We start from the raw sequence: 20,020 nt of genomic DNA on the forward strand, positions 1-20,020 counted from the left end.
TAAACATATTTAAGAAAAATAAAATACATATTTGTTTTGGTTCCCGAGATTGTACGTGTCACTTCAAAACATTTTTTTTTTAAATTATCACTTTAATCTTAAAATATATATAAAAAAGCATTCATTTAAATATTTATTTGATTTTCCAATATCATTTTGAAAAAAAAATGAAAAAAACTAAATGGCATTACATAAAGCTAAGAATTAAAGTGAAAATTATATAGTTAATAACTAAAATGATCAAACACTTGTAATTTTAAGGATTAAAAGGAAGGTTTATTAAGGATGAAACATCACTAGTAATTTTAGTAAACTGCAAATAAAGCATCCAAATTTTCCAAGTATAATTGGACTGAGATATCACTTTTTCCTAACTTAAAGAACATTATTTTAATTATATCAGCAAATTACACTCTTTTTTAACTTTTTTCAAATTCCACATAATATTATTCATTTTTCTATTTCTACACTAATTTTTTTATGTTTAAAAACATTACACTAACATCTCATATGTTATACCAATGCCCCTTAATGTCTGAAAACATTACATTGACACTCATATATTACACTATCTTTTCCTACAAGAAAGGTTACTTTAATAGTTAAAAAGATGTTTGTATAATTCACAAAACGTATTGATGTAATTTACCGCACGACAATCACAACAGAGCACATTTTGGGCATTAAATGTTTGCGGTCAATCTCATCTCAGTGTGAAACAGTGAATTACATTTCCAATTCGACATCGGCTTATAAACTCCTAGTTGTTACCAGAAGGATTACATATAATACTTCAAACAATTTTTCACCCAATTTTCTGGGACACAAAATTAACCTCAACAATTTGCAATATGATTTTTAATTTAGTTTGTGGGTGGCACAGAAGAACCTGCAACTACAAATATCTGATTCACACTTCATAAAAATGTGCATAATTTTCCATATGTTGCAAGTATTTTGTACAGGATCCTAACTCATTTGTCTATCAATGCCAGTACTCAAGATATTTTATCTAAAGATTCAAGTTAAGGTGGGAAAAATGATCCTCAGAAAGCAGGAGTCCTTGAGGATGATACTATATAGGAATGCCTGAAGTTCACAAACATCCTCACATCATGATTAGTGAATTTCTAATCCTTCATTGATTAGGATTCCATCTATCAATTCAGAACAATCCGGCTCTCATTTATGCGCTACATTTATGGAATTAGTGCGACTGTGCCTCCAGTAGGATGTTGGTGGCCACATTGACATCATTTCTGGCCTGCACTAGGGCTTGTCTGGCAGAATTCCTGTCAAAGCCCATAGAGACAAGGGTAGTGATCGAGTCCTCCGTTGGCTCTACTGCAGCTTGCATTGGAGCAGGGTAGTTTCTCTGAAGTCAACAGATTGTATTAATTGTCAGAAGGTACAGAATCCTCTACATATTGCTTCAAGGAATGTTGACATATTGAATGTAATAAATCACTACATTAAATTGCATGACAAACTTTTCAGCTAAATCTTTAAAACCAACTTGCTTTGATTCAATTATATTTTCAACAGTGGCAAATGATTTGACAGGAGCTGCAAGCTAATGTGCATATTTTATTTTATTTTTATTGCTACACAAGCTAATATGCATATGAATATTAATGTTTGTGTTTAAAAGGGAATTGGCTTCATTTGTGAGATTAATACATACACACCCAGCTTCAAATATTGCGGCTGCATAGAAAGCTGATAGGGTCATCAAAATCATAAATGCATAGCTGCCTAAGATATGCAAATCAAACCATAAAAGAATTACAAGCACAAAGTAAAACTTGCCTCCATTTGGTGAGTTGGATAGGAAGGTAAATTCCTGACAACATTCCTTGCTGATGATGGTGCACGTGGACTCCCCATAGATGGCAACGAAATTCTTGAAAATAATGATGAGATCATCTCTGGGAACTGCAGTGTAGGATCACATAAGCAAAACAAATAACTTCCCAGTAATCACTTGAGGTATAACAATATAATGCATAGTGTTTGAAATTAATACATTCAAATTACGGGAAAATGAGAAAAAGTGGGAAAAAGTGGAAAAACTAGATAGTCTAAACATTAAAAATAGTTTTTCATGGAAGTTACACTAAATAATATTAGATGAATGATAGCAATATAATGGACTGTAACAAGATAAATATGGATATATATCATATAGCAGACTTGCATGTAGAGAGTAGAGACTAGATAGATATCTATATACCTAAACAATGGCACTGAATGCAGGAAGCACATTGTGGAGTCATATTGATAATTAGACAAAATCTAAATTTTTTATCACCATCAACCTCAAACAAGAACAAGATCACCAGCTAGCATTTTGGTTTCCAGATAAAAGGGCAGGCAGCATCTAATCTCTAAGTCCTATACAATGCCCAACCCATGGAATGCATTGCAAAAATGAAAAGTTCCGCTGTTCTATCCTTAAAACTGTCCCATGGTTCTTAATAAAGACAGTAAACTAATGCCACTCATAAGGAACTTAATCTCTGTTTGGACATACGTGCGCGCGCGTGTATATAGAAGGTGCTTAATTTAAGCACAAATTGTATTTATAATATCAACATTGTATGCCAAATTTTAGAAACATAAACAGCCACTAGTATATTATGTATGAATCAAGGTAATTGAATCAGGATACAAATCATGTATTGGAAAGCTTCCGAATCAAATCGCATATCGTGATTCGTAAGATTCATGATCAATAATATTTATATATATATTATTAACATAACTCAAGGGCCAAGACTATCTGTTGGGCTTTTTAGTTTATAATTGCCAGCCCAATTAACTATTTAGATTTAACAGAGAAGGACTGCAGCAGGAGTTTTAAAAACTCACGTGACCACAACTTAACTATCCTGGCATCTACAAGCCATGTAAATTTTGAAGGCAACCAGCAAGGCCAATACCCAATACCCACACCTGACACGGTTTTCTTTCCCTCCCTTTCTTCCTGAATGCTGAACCCTAAACACCGCCTTCTTCTGCAACACGTCAAAGTTTTTTGTAGCTGTGCTGTGCCTGATCGACGATGCAACACTCATGATGTGACACAAACCCATGGCGTATAAGGTGCGGCTGCAATTACCATTATAGCGGACTCTGCAACGCGACCTAACTTGTTCCAGAATCATGCAATTCAAACAGAAGTCATAATTCTCATGCAATTCACACAATTCAGGTAATGGTTCAGCTACAAGAACGATATGCAGTCCGATTCGCATCGCTGGTCCTCCGAATCACATCAAATCACAGGTATTGTATCGTGATTCGAGAAATACTTACTGCCATGGTATGAATATATAGATATAACTCCATATAGAAGGCCACTTAAATCAATCTAATTCATTATAAGAAATTGATACGTTGGTCAGGGCATTAGACTCACCACATTTTTTTAATTTAAATTTGTGGGATTAAAAAGTTGGTAAAAACTTTTTCTTAAAAATTATAATGTTTGTTAATTGTAAGACACATCAAATATCAATGGATGAATGGAATACAAAGCAATCTTCAATTAATATGAAGATGTGGGAGAGAACCTTCCAATCCAACGGTATAACTATTGAAAGACTCATCTGATAAAATGTTATTATAAGATTGATTTTGGTTAACAATATCAATTAAACCTGACACAATATATTTATATACATATTTTCCTTAAGAGAAAGCTTGCATCCACAATAAAAGCTAAACATATTACTGGCCACCTGCACTGATACATAATTGCTAAAATCTAAAATTAAAAAAAAAAACTCAAATTTAAGACTTAAATTTACCTTTGCTTTGCGAATGTAAAAGACATTCAAACGGTACAAGGAACCAGCAAGGATGCCACACATCCCCGGTAAGATAGACCTTTTCCATGATGACAAAAGAAGCTACAATAATTTAAATTAGTTTTCAGACACTGAATGATTCTAGAAATGCGTAAATGATATAAGCACCCATAATTCAGTTCAACAATACCTGAAGACCAGCTAGATATATGAATGACTTGTCTGAGAAGAGGAAGCTAAACACACGAAACCGTGTTGAAACTGGAATGTCAAAGAAAAAGGGTACAAATGAAGCAAATATAAGGCCATATGGTCCAGGAGTGACTAGGTTTGCTGTAGGATCTGCAAATAGTGGACATAAATCTATCAAATTCTAAAATAATATGTACATTTCATTTGCCACTATAAAAAAAGAAGGCAGGACATTCAATATCATTCAGCATTCCTACAAGTAAGAGTGTAAATGAGAAAAATTATTTGAGTTATTCAAGCTTAACTTGTTGAATACTCAATCAAACTTGTTTATTTACAAAACTAACAAGTTCAAGCTTGACTATAGACTAAATTATATAAATAAGTCAAGCTCAAACTTTATAAGTTTGCCACTAAAAGCCCATGAATAGATTGTGAGTTTATGTGTTTGCATAATGATCCTGGTCTTTTATATAAGAAACAAGTACTTAATTCATCAAGATCAATAGAAGTAGTTAAATTAGTAAATTTAATTAATAATGTCATAAATTTAATATTTATTCCAGAAATACCCATAGAATTAAATGGTTTAAATGATGGTTACATTTAATGACACTTCTCATAATTCAAGGGATAATTTCTTCAACCAATGAGTATGAATTATATTATTAATAGCTCAATGAATACATCCACTTTTGTGGAAAATGAACGGATGTCTCATTAATAGACATCACAATAAATTAATGGTATAAAAGAAAAATAGCAATTGATGCGTTTGAAAGTGGCTTACATTTCTTATAATTAGGACCAAAAAATGCTCTCATTTGTTTCTTATTTAAAGGACTATAGGTAGTATTAATTTTAGATGAGAAAAATAATGTACTTAGTAAATTGTAATTTTATCTAAAACAATATCATTTCCTAACCTCCATGTTTAAAGATTCTTTAACTCTTCATTTAAATTTTTATTTCATATTCTAGCATGAAATGTCTATTAAATACTAAATTAATAAACTTAGAAAATACTTTAAATTTGATAGAGTGAAAAATGATAATTACGTTATAAATGAGTTAAAAAAAGTCGAGCTCAAGCTTCACATTAATAACACCCAAGCTTTATATTTGACTCCTTTAAATAAAAGAGTCAATCTTAAGCATCTATTGTTTTGAAGCCAAGTTTGGGCTTCATGTGCTCAGATTGGCTTGACTCATTTGCACCGCTACTTAAAAGTATGCTGTTGCCATAAGGCAAATCATCTACAATAAACAAGTAATATGTTTTCCTAGTTTTCAAACTTCTTGACGGAAGATATCATAATCATGGGTTGGGTGTTGATTTCAATACAAAGCCAGTTCACAGTATGAAGATTGAGAGTAGAGTCTGAGGAGTCAAGATTTTATGCTTGGACGGTTGAGGTAACCCTATAGAAGTAACCTTTCAAGCCTTCCAAAGGATGACTTTTCAAATAAAGATAATTTGGTATTTACAGGATTGTCAATTGTCATGATACTTCTGATATTAGAGCCAACCAGTTCCTATGATAAATAACAATGTGGTATGTTAGTTAGGAACATGCCTTAGAATTGTTTCATTTCTAAAACACTCCATCATGTGAACACCCTTTGGGCTTGAAGAGTGTATAAAGCATCAATCAACTGCACAATGAGCTGGGCATCAATTCCAAAAAGAATTGAAGCAAGAAAAAAAAAAATCCAGATTGTTGATCAAACGGGCTGCTTTCCCATGTTTAACTGATTGGTGATGTGTTGCATGTTTCTCACTACTGGTTTTTTAGTCTTTTTTCCTACTATTCTTGGTTTAGTTCTCAAGGATTTTTTATCCTCTTGCTTTTCTGCCTCTCTTTTCTATCTTCATAATAAAATTCTCTTTTATTAAAAAATAAGGTTTGAAAATGCCTTCTAACATCCTTTACCCCCACAGAATTTTAACAGGCTTAAAGACTCAGTGAAAATTACACGTGAATTATGCTTAGTCTTTAATTTGACATTGATGATGAAATGATATTGGTTACAGGAAATTAGGACTCAAATTACATACTCTTTTTGGAAAAACACAACCCATCTTTTGAAAGAGTATGGATAAGCCAGTTTGCCTCATTTAGCAAATGAAAAGGTGATAAACAATTCAAAGAGTATCTACTTGGACACAATAGTGAAATCTCTTGAGTCATTAGAGAAATAAAATAATTCAATTCATTTCTATGGTTCGAGAGAATGTCAAAGAGTATCTACTCAGACACTGCAGTGGAAGTAGTATCAAATGAAAAGTGCCTTTATTATGGACGCTTTATTCTGTCTCCACTTATGATAAGCAAAGCCAACTTGTTGAGTTCTAGCAATTGTTTGGCTCATAGAAACCACTAGTCACTAGCTTACCCTTGTCTTCCCAGAAACAAACAATTCATTAAGGAAGAGCCATAATCACTAGCTTCACGACACCAATACACATTAGATGCTTTCAATTCCCACTCAAAGTAGTATACACAAATGAATAACTCATGTGATGCTGTTAAAATCAGATGCTAAAAAACTGATCTGCCTTGTGTTCCAGGAATAAGCAGCCATACTCTCAGAGCAATCTCATATAACTACCCTTTTTCAGTAAAATGCTACTTACCTTATTTTTCCTGATGAGAAGTTAAAGGAAAACAAAATCATAACTTCATGAACATAAACACAAGTACCCCATTACAAAAGCACCAACTGACACTCCTCAAAATTTTGTAATTAAAATCAAACTTTAGCTTTTACAGAGAGTTTTGACATTCTGTCAGAACATCTCGTCATCTGAACTGGCATAAAGTCATAAACCATCTTTTTAGCCAGAATTAGATTTAATGGAATGACTAGAGATTAGAGAAACTACCCTCCTAATGTAACTCATTCTTGTATTGATGTAAATGAATTCATGTCATTGGACTAGTTAAGATATAGGACCATTCACAAACAAAATTAAAAAACATGAACTTACAGAACTAAAGCATAGTTAACATGTTTAAGATATTGTTTACAGAAAGAAAAACAGTAGTGTCAACAGTAAACTCCAAACCTATTAACTCATTAAAACGGAAAATGTTAACAAGTTGATGGTAGGCATTTTGAAGTAAAATAGTAACATGATTAAGGCACAGTTTTGGTAGTCAAATAATTTACCGAATTAATACCAAAATAATTTCATATATTAGTATTAGATTCAAGGAATAACTAATCGAACAAATCCGATAGCATAATGCCAAATGTCCTGAAATTCATTCACCTAATGATACAAGCTATTGACACAAAACAACAATCCTTGATCCTTTAAATCAAAAGAAATTGAATTGTTTTGAATATTATAATAACTTGAAGAATTAAATTTTTAAACAAAACTTCAAATGCAAAACTCTAACTTCTTTATGGTCAAACTCAAAAGAAATCACTTTATGTACTCCAAAATGTGCACTGTCAAGCCGTTTTCTTGGCATTGCCTAAATAGCACTGAGACATTTTGTTATTGGTACTGAGAAAGGAAGGCACCAAAGAGGTTCATACTAAGAAAGCACAAAGTTATATTGGCAATAAAATCTCATATGAAGGGAGGTGCCTCATAAACTGTGAACCATATATCCTGCTATACGTGTTCCTCACTAAATCGGTATTAGAAAAAGGTCACCAAATGCCATAAAAAGGGTCAAAACATGAGACAAAAAACAGTCAAGGAAAATTCACCACATGAACGGGCATGACATGCACAACCAAAAAATTAAGCAAAATGTATTGAAAGAAAAAACATATATGGAGATTAATTAAAGTTAAAAGATTAAAAGAAAGGCATATGAAGACCAATATTGAGAATAATACCTTTTAAAAGTGCTACAGCAAGGACCTCAAGCAGTAGTGAAGTTAATATGGAGAACACGATAAAGACCTGCATAAAGAGCACACACAGATATTTGAAACCGCATACAAGGTACAGAAAAGCATCCTTCCCCCTCTACTGTGTGCACGTGCATTCGTAAGGTATGGAGAACCAATGATGGAGGTAGATATGGTATTTCAAAAATGAACATAATGCATCAAGGCACATGATGATGGATAGGTGGTTATTTTGAACAGGGGAAAATGTTGCAAATCAATCTAACTAATCATATACCTTTTTTTTTTTATTAGCCAGAACTTGGTTCCAAAAATATATCTAAAGATGGCACATAAACTCCTGAATATAAACTTACAAAATACAAATTACTTACTGAGTATTTATTGGAACCTATCTGTCGCTCAAAGACCCTGAAGTAATATAGAAGATACAGTCCAAACATCAACTCTGGTGTTGACGAGAAGGAAAATATGGACATGATCAACTTCCAAAGGCGAATCTTTCCAAAAATATCCTGCCACAGAGAAAATAATGGGTTAGAGTGTTAGACTACATAGCTAATGCACAATAAGTTCACGTCTGCACCATAAATAACACAGTTCCAGTGTTTCTAGTGTTTAAATACTCTAGAAAGGCATATAATGAACAAGTAATATTCACTCCAGATTTGTTCATTAATGGCATTATCCTTAACTACAATTCCAAGAGAAATAAGGAAATGAATCTGAAGCTCAATTTTAAAACAATGTAGATTTTACCACATGGATCACTCCTAAGTCCTAAATACCCTTATCATAACAAATTTGACATATCATGCCAGGCAATTTTAAATAAATCCAAATCATTACCTAAAAAAAGGGATTCAAACTAATTTAGGATCAAAATCAAAATCTCCAAAACAAATGACCAACCCAATTCACTCCTTAAGTCCTAAACGCACATGAAAACCCAGTTACACATTCTTAAAACAAACACAATGTGCCTAATCACCATTTCTTACATAAAAATAAAAAAGAACGAAAAATTAAAAAGAAAAGGAAAAAGGGGCGGCACCTGATACGACAACCCCAGAGTGCCGAAACGGCCTTGGATCCCAAAGAAGATTGTGAAAAGCGCCGAAGCGATGATGAAGGCCCTTGTGACGGGAGCATTTGCTGCGAACAAAGACACACATAACGAAGCATTGGAACATCATAAATTGGAATCAAAAAGGAGAAAACTTAGACACGAAAAAGACAAACGGATGTGAAAAATGAACACCCCAGATGATTATTTGGCTCGGGAAAAAGAATTAACGCACTGAAACCAGATGGACCACCGTTCATCTTCGCAGTGAAGCAGAAAGCAACGAACTTTTCTTCAGAGTTTTTGCTGGGTTTTCTTTCTTTTTTTTTTTTTGCCTTCTCGTCGCTGTTTGCTTCTTGTTTGAGTTTTCCCACAGTTTGGTATATATTCAATCAAATTAATTTAATCATTTAATTAATTAAATTTGAATAATAATTAATGGAAAAGAAAATAAAAGTGAATGAATGACTTCTTTGGAATCTTTCTCTTCTGTCTAATAGCCTCTCTGGTAGGCGGCTTACTTTTTTTTTAAGTGGTATCAATTATCAAGTAAACACAACTCATTTTATATTTTGAAATTTGTAAATCTTTAAAATGAATTTTTATTTATTTTTTAAATATCTATTCTTATAATCCTAGTTAAATTAACAACCCATTGACACAAATGGTAATAATTTATCTTTCTTTATCATGTAATTTCGGAGTCAAATTTTATCTTTGTGATAGAATAAATCATATTAAAAAAAATATTTAATATCATAATAAACAAAAAAAGATAATCCTATTAAATTAAAGTTATATAAGAGATAATATTATTGAAGGTAATATCAGTCTATGCCAGTGAAAAATCAAATTGAATTTTGTTACTTTCTAAAAGATTATTGTTACTTTTGTTAAATCTAAAGCTGTTGATATTTTTTAACAGGTTTTAATAAAGATAAAGTATAATTAGTAATTTAGCTTAGTCATTATACAGGACAAAAGCTTATTTTAAATTTTTATATAATTAAAATTTACAATAAATAAATATCTTTAAATATATAAATTGTATTTTAAGTTTATAATAAATAATTTAAATTATTCTATAAGATTGTTTTAACTACTAATAATATTTAAAGTATTTAAATTTAATTTAAATATAAGGATACAAGAAAATAATGAATAAAAATAATACATATATAGTATTATTTTATAATATATAAAAATAATAATTAATGTTAAAAGTAAATTATGTAAATGATCACTTTTGTTTGTTCGTGTAAATTAATGACAATTTAGTTCGGAAAAGAATGAACATTCTCATTTAGTTATCAAATGCGTAAAAAGTATGATAATTACATTTTTGTGATTAAATTTTGTTGCATCATTTTTTTTATTAAATTATAATATTTAAAGACTAATTTGATATTAAGTTGTAAATTTTTTACGATAATTTTGACATTAAATTATAAAGTTCAAGGGACTAATTTTACATTAAGTTACTGGGTAATATTTTGGCATAGTGATGATAAATCTTTTTGGGGAACTACTTGCTGCTATAAATGTTGGGTAAAATGATTTTACAAACTTGTAGGAACAATCAGTTTCATTTTTCTAAAATTTCTAACCTAGGAGGCTATAAAGATGTATAATAGTTCATGGGTTTGCCTAGAGCTTCTTGGTGATCTGCTCAGGCAAAAGGTTGATAAGAGATTGAAATTGAATTGGACTTAAGATTGGTCTTAAGATCTGCCGAAGCAATTGGATTGGATCATTATGGTTTAGTAAATAGCTGAAGGCCAAGCAATGGATAATTGAATATGTGGCAGTTCACAAGGTTGCCATATACTTTGTTACCATGTCTGCAACTATCTAGTGCTTAGTGAAAATTAATATGCTTTTAATTTAAGTGTATATATGCATCATAGCTTAGACCACTTGCAAGGGTTCCTGTGTTTTTCTTAGCCAGACCACTGGGTGTTGGAAAAAGATCATTGGCATTTTCTATTGCTGTTGTTTTGGGCAGAAAACTCAATATCTCTTAGTGAGAAAAACATCTTCTAAAGTACTAAGTTTGTCTTTGTTTTCTTTTGACTTGCCATGACAATGAACTATTGATTGTAGAGATTGCCATTTTGATGATGATTGTGCGTGCCTCTGGACTGTGGTGTGAAGTATGTGGCATTGATATGTCTATATGTGAGTTGGAAGCATGTTATGTGTTGTGTTGCTTGATTGATGATTTCTTGAAATGGATTGTGAACCATGGTTGAACCTTGATGTTGGGATACAAGTGCATTGTGGCCTCATGAGCTGATGTTAACTATGGCCTCAGGTAGTTGATATATTTTAACCAATGTTAAATATCAGTTATTGTTGTGTGATAATGTTATAGCAATCAGTCTTTATCCACGAGGGAGTGCAAATGCGTCATTTCTATGCTAATGACATCCAAGTTATGTATCAGAATTGAAAGATAGATGAAAAATAGTTTTATGATTCATTCATCAAAGTATTACAAAGTTGGTTTATTTATACAAAGACAGAAAATAACTAACTTGAGTAACCAACTAACTTACTCAAATAACTTCTAGTAACTAACTAATTGGCATAACCAACTAACTACTAAAATAACTTCTAGTAACCAACTAAGTGTCATAACCAACTAACTATAACTGCTTAATCGTGATACCCCCTCAAGTTGGTGAATATATGTTAATCATTCCCAACTTGGCAATGAATTTACCAAAAACCGGGCTTGGAAGTGCGTTTGTAAAAACATCTGCAACTTGGTGTTAGCTCTTGACATGGACAAGCTTGAATACTTGGGACTGAACATATTCTCGGATGAAATGATGATCAATGTCAATGTGCTTGGATCGTTCATGATGAGCAGGGTTTGAAGCAAGACTTATAGCAGATTTATTATCACAAAATAGCATTACAGAGGGCACATGAACTTCAAAGTAAAAAAGTAACTTGCTTAACCAAACAATTTCAATAGTAACAGAAGACAAGGCACGATATTCAGCTTCAGTGGATGATTTTGAAACAATGGGTTGTTTCTTAGAATGCCAAGAAAGAATGTTGTTTCCTAGAAAGACACAAAAGCCAGAAGTGGATCTTCTGGTATCAACATAGTTGGCCCAATCAGCATCAGCAAAGGTAGTGATGTTGAGGGAGTTCTGAGTAGGGAAAAAGAAACCTTGTCCAGGAGCAGATTTGATATACTGCAGAAGATGATGAACAACATGTAGATGAGGAACTCTAGGGGCTTTCATATACTGACTTAAGCGATTCACAACAAAGGTGATATCAGGTCGTGAGACGGTCAAATAAAGTAATCTACCAATTAATCTTTTGTACATTGATGGATCAGGGAGTAAGTCTCCATCATGAAGATTGAGTTTCAGATTGGGATCCATTGATATATTGGAAGGTTTATAGGCCAAGAAACCTGTATCTTCCAAAAGAGATAGAGCATACTTCCATTGGGATAGTGAGATACCTCTGCTGGATTTGGTTATTTCTAAGCCAAAAAAATATTTCAAAGGGCCAAGGATCTTCAATTGAAACAAAGACTGTAATTTGGTATGAACAGCTTGTACAGAGGCAAGATTGGGTCCTGACAGGATGATGTCATCTACATATACTAGTAAAATGACTAAGGAATTTCCTGAGCCAATAGTGAAAAAGGGAGTAATCATGCTTGGATTAATGGAATCCATGACTAAGAAGAGTAGTGGAGAACTTACAGCACCATTGTCTAGAGGCTTGTTTTAGGCCATTTAATGATTTGTTCAATTTGCATACCAATGAAGGATTGGTTGACTTGTATCCCTTGGGAAGTTCCATATAAACTTCTTCAAACAAATCTCCATTCAAAAAGGCATTGTTAACATCCAATTGGAGGAGGCACCAGTTTCTAGCAACAGGAACACAAAGTAGAACTCTAACAGTGGTAAGTTTGGCTACTGGAGAGAATGTATCAAAGAAATCAATCCCAGCTTGTTGAGTATAACCTTTGGCAACCAATCGAGCTTTGCATCTATCTACAGAGCCATCCATTTTGTATTTAACTTTTTACACTCATCGACATCCTATACAGTGCTTATCAGGTGGTAATGGAGCAAGTGTCCAAGTGGAATTTGCTTCAAGAGCTTGGATTTCCTCATGCATTGCTCGATGCCATTCAGGATAAGGAACAACTTGATGATAGAACTGAGGTTCATAGACAGATGAGATGTGATTAATGAAAGCTTTGTAAGGGGGGCTAAGAGGCAACAAAGAACAATGTGCTGGATGGGATATGCAGCCTGAGATTGTGATATTACATAATCAAACAAGTATAAGGGATGCTTAGAGTGACGTGTACTCCTTCTTAAGGTGATAGAGGGCAAAGTGTGAGGATGATCTGAGGCAGGGATTGAGGGTGAATCAATTGGGTCATGGTTAAAGCTATTAGGTGGCCGTGGTGATTGGCTACGAGTCTGGTCAGGGTTAGGTAAGATATTAGTGATGGAAATGGGGATAACCAAATCAAGTAAAGGATCAGGAATGACTTGAGGCTGTGAAATGGTTTGAAAAGGAAAAATGGATTCATGAAAGACAACATCTCTGGAGACCAAAAAATTTCTTAGTGTTTAGGCTATACAATTTGTATCCTTTATAACCTTGGGGATAACCAACAAAAATTGTAGGCACTGCTCGAGGAGAAAACTTGTTCCTCAAATGCTAAACAGCCAAAACTTCTTAAGGCATGATAGTCAGGTTCCTTTTTTAATAGAATATTTTAGGGTGAGCAATGTTGTAGTAATGGTGAAGGGGTTTTGTTGATGAGAAAAGCTGCAGTGGTAGCACAATCACCCTAGAATGAGATAGGAACTTTAGACTGAAAAAACAAAGCTCTAACTACATTGAGCAAATGTTGATGCTTCCTTTTCACTACTAAATTCTGTTATGACCTTTCAACACAGGAAAATTGATGAAGAGTGCCCATGGAAGCCAAAAACTAAGTGAGGGCAAGTTCCTTATCATTATCATACCTGAGGCATTTGATAGATACACCAAACTGAGTCTGAACCATGGTGAAAAAATGTTGCGCATAGATTAAAGCTTCAGATTTGTGCTTAAGCAGAAATAGCCAAGTGAATCTTAAGCAGTCATCAACCAATGTAAGGAAAAATCTCCTTCCCTCATAGGTAGGGTGAGCATAGGGACCCCATATATCACAGTGAATTAAGTCAAATGGTAATTCAGATAAATGGTTAGAGTTAGGAAAAGATAATCTTCTAAATTTAGCTAGAGGACAAATAGAACAATTAGAAGAAGAGAAATTGGGAGAAAGGTGCAAACCAATTTTATTATTCAAATGTTTGAAAACTTTGTCTGAGATATGACCAAATCTAGAATGCCAAATATGAGCATTTTTACAAGGAATGAAATTTGTATGTGAATTGATAACAGAAAAAGTAAATTTTCAATCAAGAGTGCCCTTGAGATCTAAGACATAAAGGCCTTAGATGAGATCCCCTTTACCAATCCTCTTGCAAGCTTGCTTCTCCTGAATATTAAATTCATTTTGAGAAAAAGAAATGGACAAATTAGGATTATTTAGAAGAACACTAACTGAAATTAAATTGAATTAGAATTTAGGAATGTAAGCAACATTATGCAAGATTAAGGTATTGGTTAAGCAAACCGAACCAATGGCAAGGATAGGTATAACATCATTGTTAGACAGAGTGATAGTTTTATCATAAACAAGTTAGTAAGATCGAAAATGATGAAAGGAACAAGAAATATGAATGTTGGCACTAGAATCTAAAAGCCAACAATCATGAAGAAAATTAGAAGTGGATGTAGAAAGGATCATACCACTGGCAGAAGAAACACCTTGAGGGATGACAACTGTGACACCCTCTACCCCTCACATATATACTAACAAAGGAATAAAAATTCAAATATTAATGAAAAGTATTTTTTTAAAACATTTTTAAATACAAGCCTTTTAAAGGGATAAAAGGCTCACATTCACTTTCTTCTACATCATATTCAAACTTGTCCAAATAAATAATAAAGTCATCTCGGTTCAAACAAGGTCGTCTAAGACTTCATACAATTAATATAAAACCCTATACCCCAATGCCACATCCTATCAGAGCATTGCGTCTCGACATCCTTCAGCACAAGGTTCCTTAAAGCAATTCACCTACTCATCTGCTCCCCTGAACACAAAGTTCAAGATCATCACATGATCCAAACACAAACAACTCACGGGGAGTGAGTTATCACATTCCTAACTAATAGAGAAGCAAGACAACTAGATATACATATCATATAAACCAAATAAAACTTACTTACATGTAACTCACGTAATTCCGCCACTTTGTCATTCAAAGTTCACTTTTCATCCATCAATCACACTTTTCAATCATCAATCACATTACACAAGAATCACACGCTCTGATCAAGACATAATAACACATCAATTTCATAATAAACAATTAGCAAGCGCATGAGACAGTTATGCTAAGACTCAAGCTTATATGCAATGTGGTACCATGTTAGTGAAAAACCACCCTGGGGTGCTTAGGAGTACATAACAAGACACCACACAATGGGTTTGTCGGGTTACTCTCACTAAGTAAGATCATAGAAAGACCAGTCAGGGTCACGATGTTTTGTGAGAATGCTCCAACCATATAGGATCAGCATAGGCTTAAAGGAGCACTCAAACCCGGTGACCCCCAAGACCTACACTCCGAAGAGTCTGTCAAGGCCTCTCCCTCCTGATGGTGGTGTTTTAATTTAAAATTTATAAATATATATTAATAATATTAATTCTATTTTATAAAATAAAATATTTATTTTAGATTTTGTTTTAATGAGTCAACTAGTTTGTTATGTTTGTTTTGACAATTGTAGGTTAGTTTCCAACGGTCACATTTCTAACGGTCATATTTTGTTTGTTGCACAAGGTGGTTTGTACCTATATATATATATATATATATATATATATATATATATATATATATATATATATATATATATATCTATATATATCTTTCCTCCTTTCTAAAAGATGACAGAGCAACGTCTGGTTTCTTTCTCCCAAAAAAAAATTGTCTCATCCTTTTTCTATAAAAAACTTATTTTTGTGAGAGCATGAACATTGATGTTCAGAAGGTTCGAGGATCTTTTCCCTGCACACGATCAAAACCAACGGGTTGTCGTATCTTGGGAGAGGAGCGCAATCAAATTTTCCTACCAGTGCAGTGGGGCGTTTTCTCTTTAAGGATAGTGTTTACGCGCTTCAACCCAGGCTATATCTTTCTTCCCCTAATTTATTTTTTCCTTGTGCTTAGTGTATGTTATAATGCATTATTCATGTGCTGTCAATTAAATTTATTTTGCTACTGTTATTTTGTTATTTAATTCAAGACTGTGCATCTTCTTCGTATTTATTTCTTTCATTTTTATTTTATTTTCTAACAATTCAGGTCCAACCCCTAACATCATTTTAGCACACAGACACTGCTCGTGAATTATACAATACCCACGACCTAACACTCATGTTTTAAACACGTACAACATATTGCACTACAATTTAACACTGGTTCCTAAATAGAAAATCTACACTTTCTTTTTAACACTGGCTCTTAAATAGGAAACATACACTTTCTCTTTAACACTACGCATTTACACTTTTCTCAAGATAACACTGGTCGAGTTATTGTACAATTCACAGCTTACAACACAAATAATGTCACATCAAGAGTTAATCACACACTTATTCACAACCAAAACTCATTCACAATTTCACATCTCATAATATCACAATCCACCATCACATGTTTTCACGTATCTCACAATTCAACACCTATTCTACTTTACACTTTTACTCAATCTCAATATCAATATTGTGATCTCAAAACAACACGTCATTCCACAATTCATTACATATTTCATTCATAGATATTGCTAATGAATTATACAATACCCACGATCTCACACTCGTGTTTTAAACCATACAACATATTGTGCTATAATTTAACACTGATTCCTAACTAGGAACCTACATTTTCTCTTTAACACTGCGCATAAACATTGATCGGGTTATTGTATAATTCACAACTCACAATACCATTATTGTAACATCAAGTGTTAAACACATCCACTTATTCACAACCAAATATCATACCTACAATTTAACATCTCATAACATTTCTAATGATATTTATAAGGTACAACATACACATGTTTATCAAATCTAACCATAATATTCTCAAACTCCAACACTTAATAATTTTTGGAATCATACTATAACAACTCTACAATATTATTTACATAAAATATTAATATAAATAAATATATAACTAATTATATATATATATAAACTAGCATACATCATATTGGATCACGAATTTCAAAGTAAGCTTTCAATGCACAAATTCTAAATAATTATATGAACACTTTGGTCAATTTCAATTATTATATTAATTTTAAACTATAAAAAAAAACCTAAAAAGCATGAAAAAGAGAAAATACAAAATCAATATCTCACTCTAAATTTCTCCTTACTTTATTTCATCAATTCATGCTAATTAGAAAAATGCTTGAATTATAGGGTTCACACTCGACACAATAGCATATCAATTTTACAACAATTGGTTTGTCAAACATATATAATTTATAATTATAATTATAAGGATAGAATAAAAAATGACGGAAACACCTCAAAACTCATTCTAATTGATACTCTAAGGATCCTTACACATGTTCTCACTAATCCCCAATAATGAATAACTCATACCTTACCTCTAAGTGGGCTCATGTGTCTTCAGACATCGGTAGCAGTGGTTCCATGAAATTCCTCCAGTTTTTTCCTGCTCTGATAGAGTTCCCAAACATCAGAGAGACTGAGAAGGGATTGAAGCCTCCACTTAAACTGTCTTCGTGCGATTCCTTTTTCTCTCTCTGTGAATATTATCTAGCAAATCCCAACGGTGCAGGTGTGTGGAACTAAATCTTGAACTACATATTAAAATTTCATAAAAATCCAACGGTTAACGAAACTGGGATCGTAGTTTTACTGAGACCGTTTTGGGTTTCTGCGGGAAAGGAAAAAACTACAATGCGAAAGGTATTTCTCTCAGCTCATACATGATACCAAAATTCCCAACGGTGAGAATTTTTGGAATTGGGTTTCGAACCTGGTGCTTAAACTTCACAACAATCCAACGGTGAATGAGTCCGAGATCATTGTTTTTCTGAGACAGATTTAGTGGTCTGCGGAAAAAAGAGAGAGTTTTGAGAGGAGAAAAGAAAACAATGAAAAGGAGGCGAAGAGGAGGCACCTGACTTAACATAGCTATTTATATCTAGGGTATTCAGTCTATCATTTGCTCTATATTTATTTATTTATTTATTTATTTTTATTAAACATCTTTTTAAATTTATTTACGAAAAAATGGGATGTTACAACAGCATTGGTAGCATGACTTTCTAAAAGATTTGTCAATTGGCTATATTGCTTGGCAGTAAGCTGAAACTGGAACCCGAGTCACCAGAGGAAGGTTATGAGTGAGACATATCAACAGATACTTGTTGAGCAACTTTGTGTGGTGGTTCAGAAGAAGAAGAATGTTTCTTTGCTTCTGAGGAAAAACCAGTCCTCTTATAATTTGGAGGATAACCATGCAACTTGAAGCAACGATCCTGAGTATGACCCAACATACCACAATGAGCACACAATAGGCGATTCTTGAAAGATCCTTTGAAGCAATTGTCAGGATGATTGTGTGCAGCAAAAGAAGTCTTCAAAGCAAAAAACATGTGAAACTTCACTAGCAGAGGTGGAAGCACCAACTTCCTTTTGCTTTTCTTCTTGAACAACTAAGGCAAAAACCTTAGTTACTGAGGGAAAGGGATCCATGGATAAAATTTGACCTCTGATAGTAGAGAAGGATTCGTTCAGCCTCATCAAGAACTGCATAGCATAGTCCATTTGTTCAAAATCGCACCAAGGTTTAATTCCTCCACAGGTACAACTATGTGAGGGCTTCAGTTCTGATAATGACTCCCACAGAGAACGAAACTTGGAGTAGAAAGAGGAAACAAACATGGAACCTTGTTGTAAAGTGATCAAGTCATGCTAAGTTAAAAAATTAAAGGACCATTTCGTTGCTCGAAACGTTCTTGAAGATCATCCCATATTGCTTTGACAAAAGAACAATGTAAGATATTTACTTGCATTTCTTTGGATAAAGAATTAAGGAGCCAGGAAGAAACGATACTATCGTTGTGATGCCACAAAGCATGAGTTGAGTGACCCAAAGCAGGTTCAGGAATTGAACCATTGACAAACCCATATTTATTCTTCCCATGAAGAGTCATGCGCATTGCTTTCTTCCAAGAATTGTAGTTTTCACCGGTAAGAGGATGAGAAATTAAGGCAATGCCAAGATTGTTGAAAGAATGTAGAATGAAAGGATTAGAATCATCAATGGCAGCCATGGCCATGAGAGAAAAAAAAAAGAAATAGCATCAATAGGAAGCAAGAGGCACAAAAGCAAAAACTTCTAATACCATATCAGAAATGAAAGATAGATGAAAAACAATTTTATGATTCATTCATCAAAGTATTACAAAGTTGGTTTATTTATACAAAGACAAAAAATAACTAACTTGAATAATCAACTAACTTACTCAAATAACTTCTAGTAACTAACTAACTGTCATAACTAACTAACTACTCAAATAACTTCTAGTAACCAACTAACTGCCATAATCAACTAACTACTCAAATAACTTCTTATAACTAACTGCAACTGTAATCATGATATTATTTGTAAGTTTTTGGAAAAGGATTGGATGATTCTATTGTTGCATACTCTTAAGAGAATGTAACTTTTATTATGATGTTTTAGAAAAAATGGGGCTAGATCAGAATGCTTAGTCATGTTGCAACAAGCACTGATGACTTTGCATATGGTCCATGTTTTTTATTTTCTTCTTTTCCCCTTGTTACAAAAGAATATCTATATTAATAAAAGAGCATTTAAGCAAATTAGACACACAAAAAATCATGATT

The 20,020-nt window shown here is 33.1% G+C and overlaps 1 protein-coding gene across 2 annotated transcripts; it reads right to left on the minus strand.

Moving 5' to 3' along the window:
* Positions 1-891: 891 nt before the first annotated feature.
* Positions 892-9,304, minus strand: LOC100777938 (ubiquitin-associated domain-containing protein). Of its 2 annotated transcripts, none has more exons than NM_001255805.3 (8): positions 9,182-9,304; positions 8,935-9,035; positions 8,255-8,395; positions 7,866-7,932; positions 4,003-4,154; positions 3,813-3,914; positions 1,810-1,935; positions 892-1,375 (listed from the first exon to the last, which is right to left on the minus strand). In NM_001255805.3, the coding sequence occupies exons 1-8, from the start codon at positions 9,204-9,206 to the stop codon at positions 1,208-1,210; spliced, it is 882 nt and encodes a 293-aa protein (NP_001242734.2). In that variant the 5' UTR covers positions 9,207-9,304; the 3' UTR covers positions 892-1,207. The 2 variants fall into 2 exon arrangements, with proteins under 2 accessions (NP_001242734.2, XP_040869721.1); XM_041013787.1 differs by having other exon boundaries at positions 917-1,375; positions 9,142-9,281.
* Positions 9,305-20,020: the final 10,716 nt, after the last annotated feature.

The sequence above is a fragment of the Glycine max genome, chromosome 3, assembly GCF_000004515.6.
Source record: "Glycine max cultivar Williams 82 chromosome 3, Glycine_max_v4.0, whole genome shotgun sequence".
Taxonomy (NCBI): Eukaryota; Viridiplantae; Streptophyta; class Magnoliopsida; order Fabales; family Fabaceae; genus Glycine; species Glycine max.

Bases quoted from the DNA above. Each gene is read 5' to 3' on its own strand.
- LOC100777938 (NM_001255805.3), bottom strand. From the start codon at position 9,206: ATGAACGGTGGTCCATCTGGTTTCA. The intron at 8,396-8,934 runs GTGCCGCCCCTT...TCTCTGTGGCAG, and splicing joins CTCTGGGGTTGTCGTATCAG to GATATTTTTGGAAAGATTCG. The intron at 7,933-8,254 runs GTAAGTAATTTG...CTCTTTATGCAG, and splicing joins TAGGTTCCAATAAATACTCA to GTCTTTATCGTGTTCTCCAT.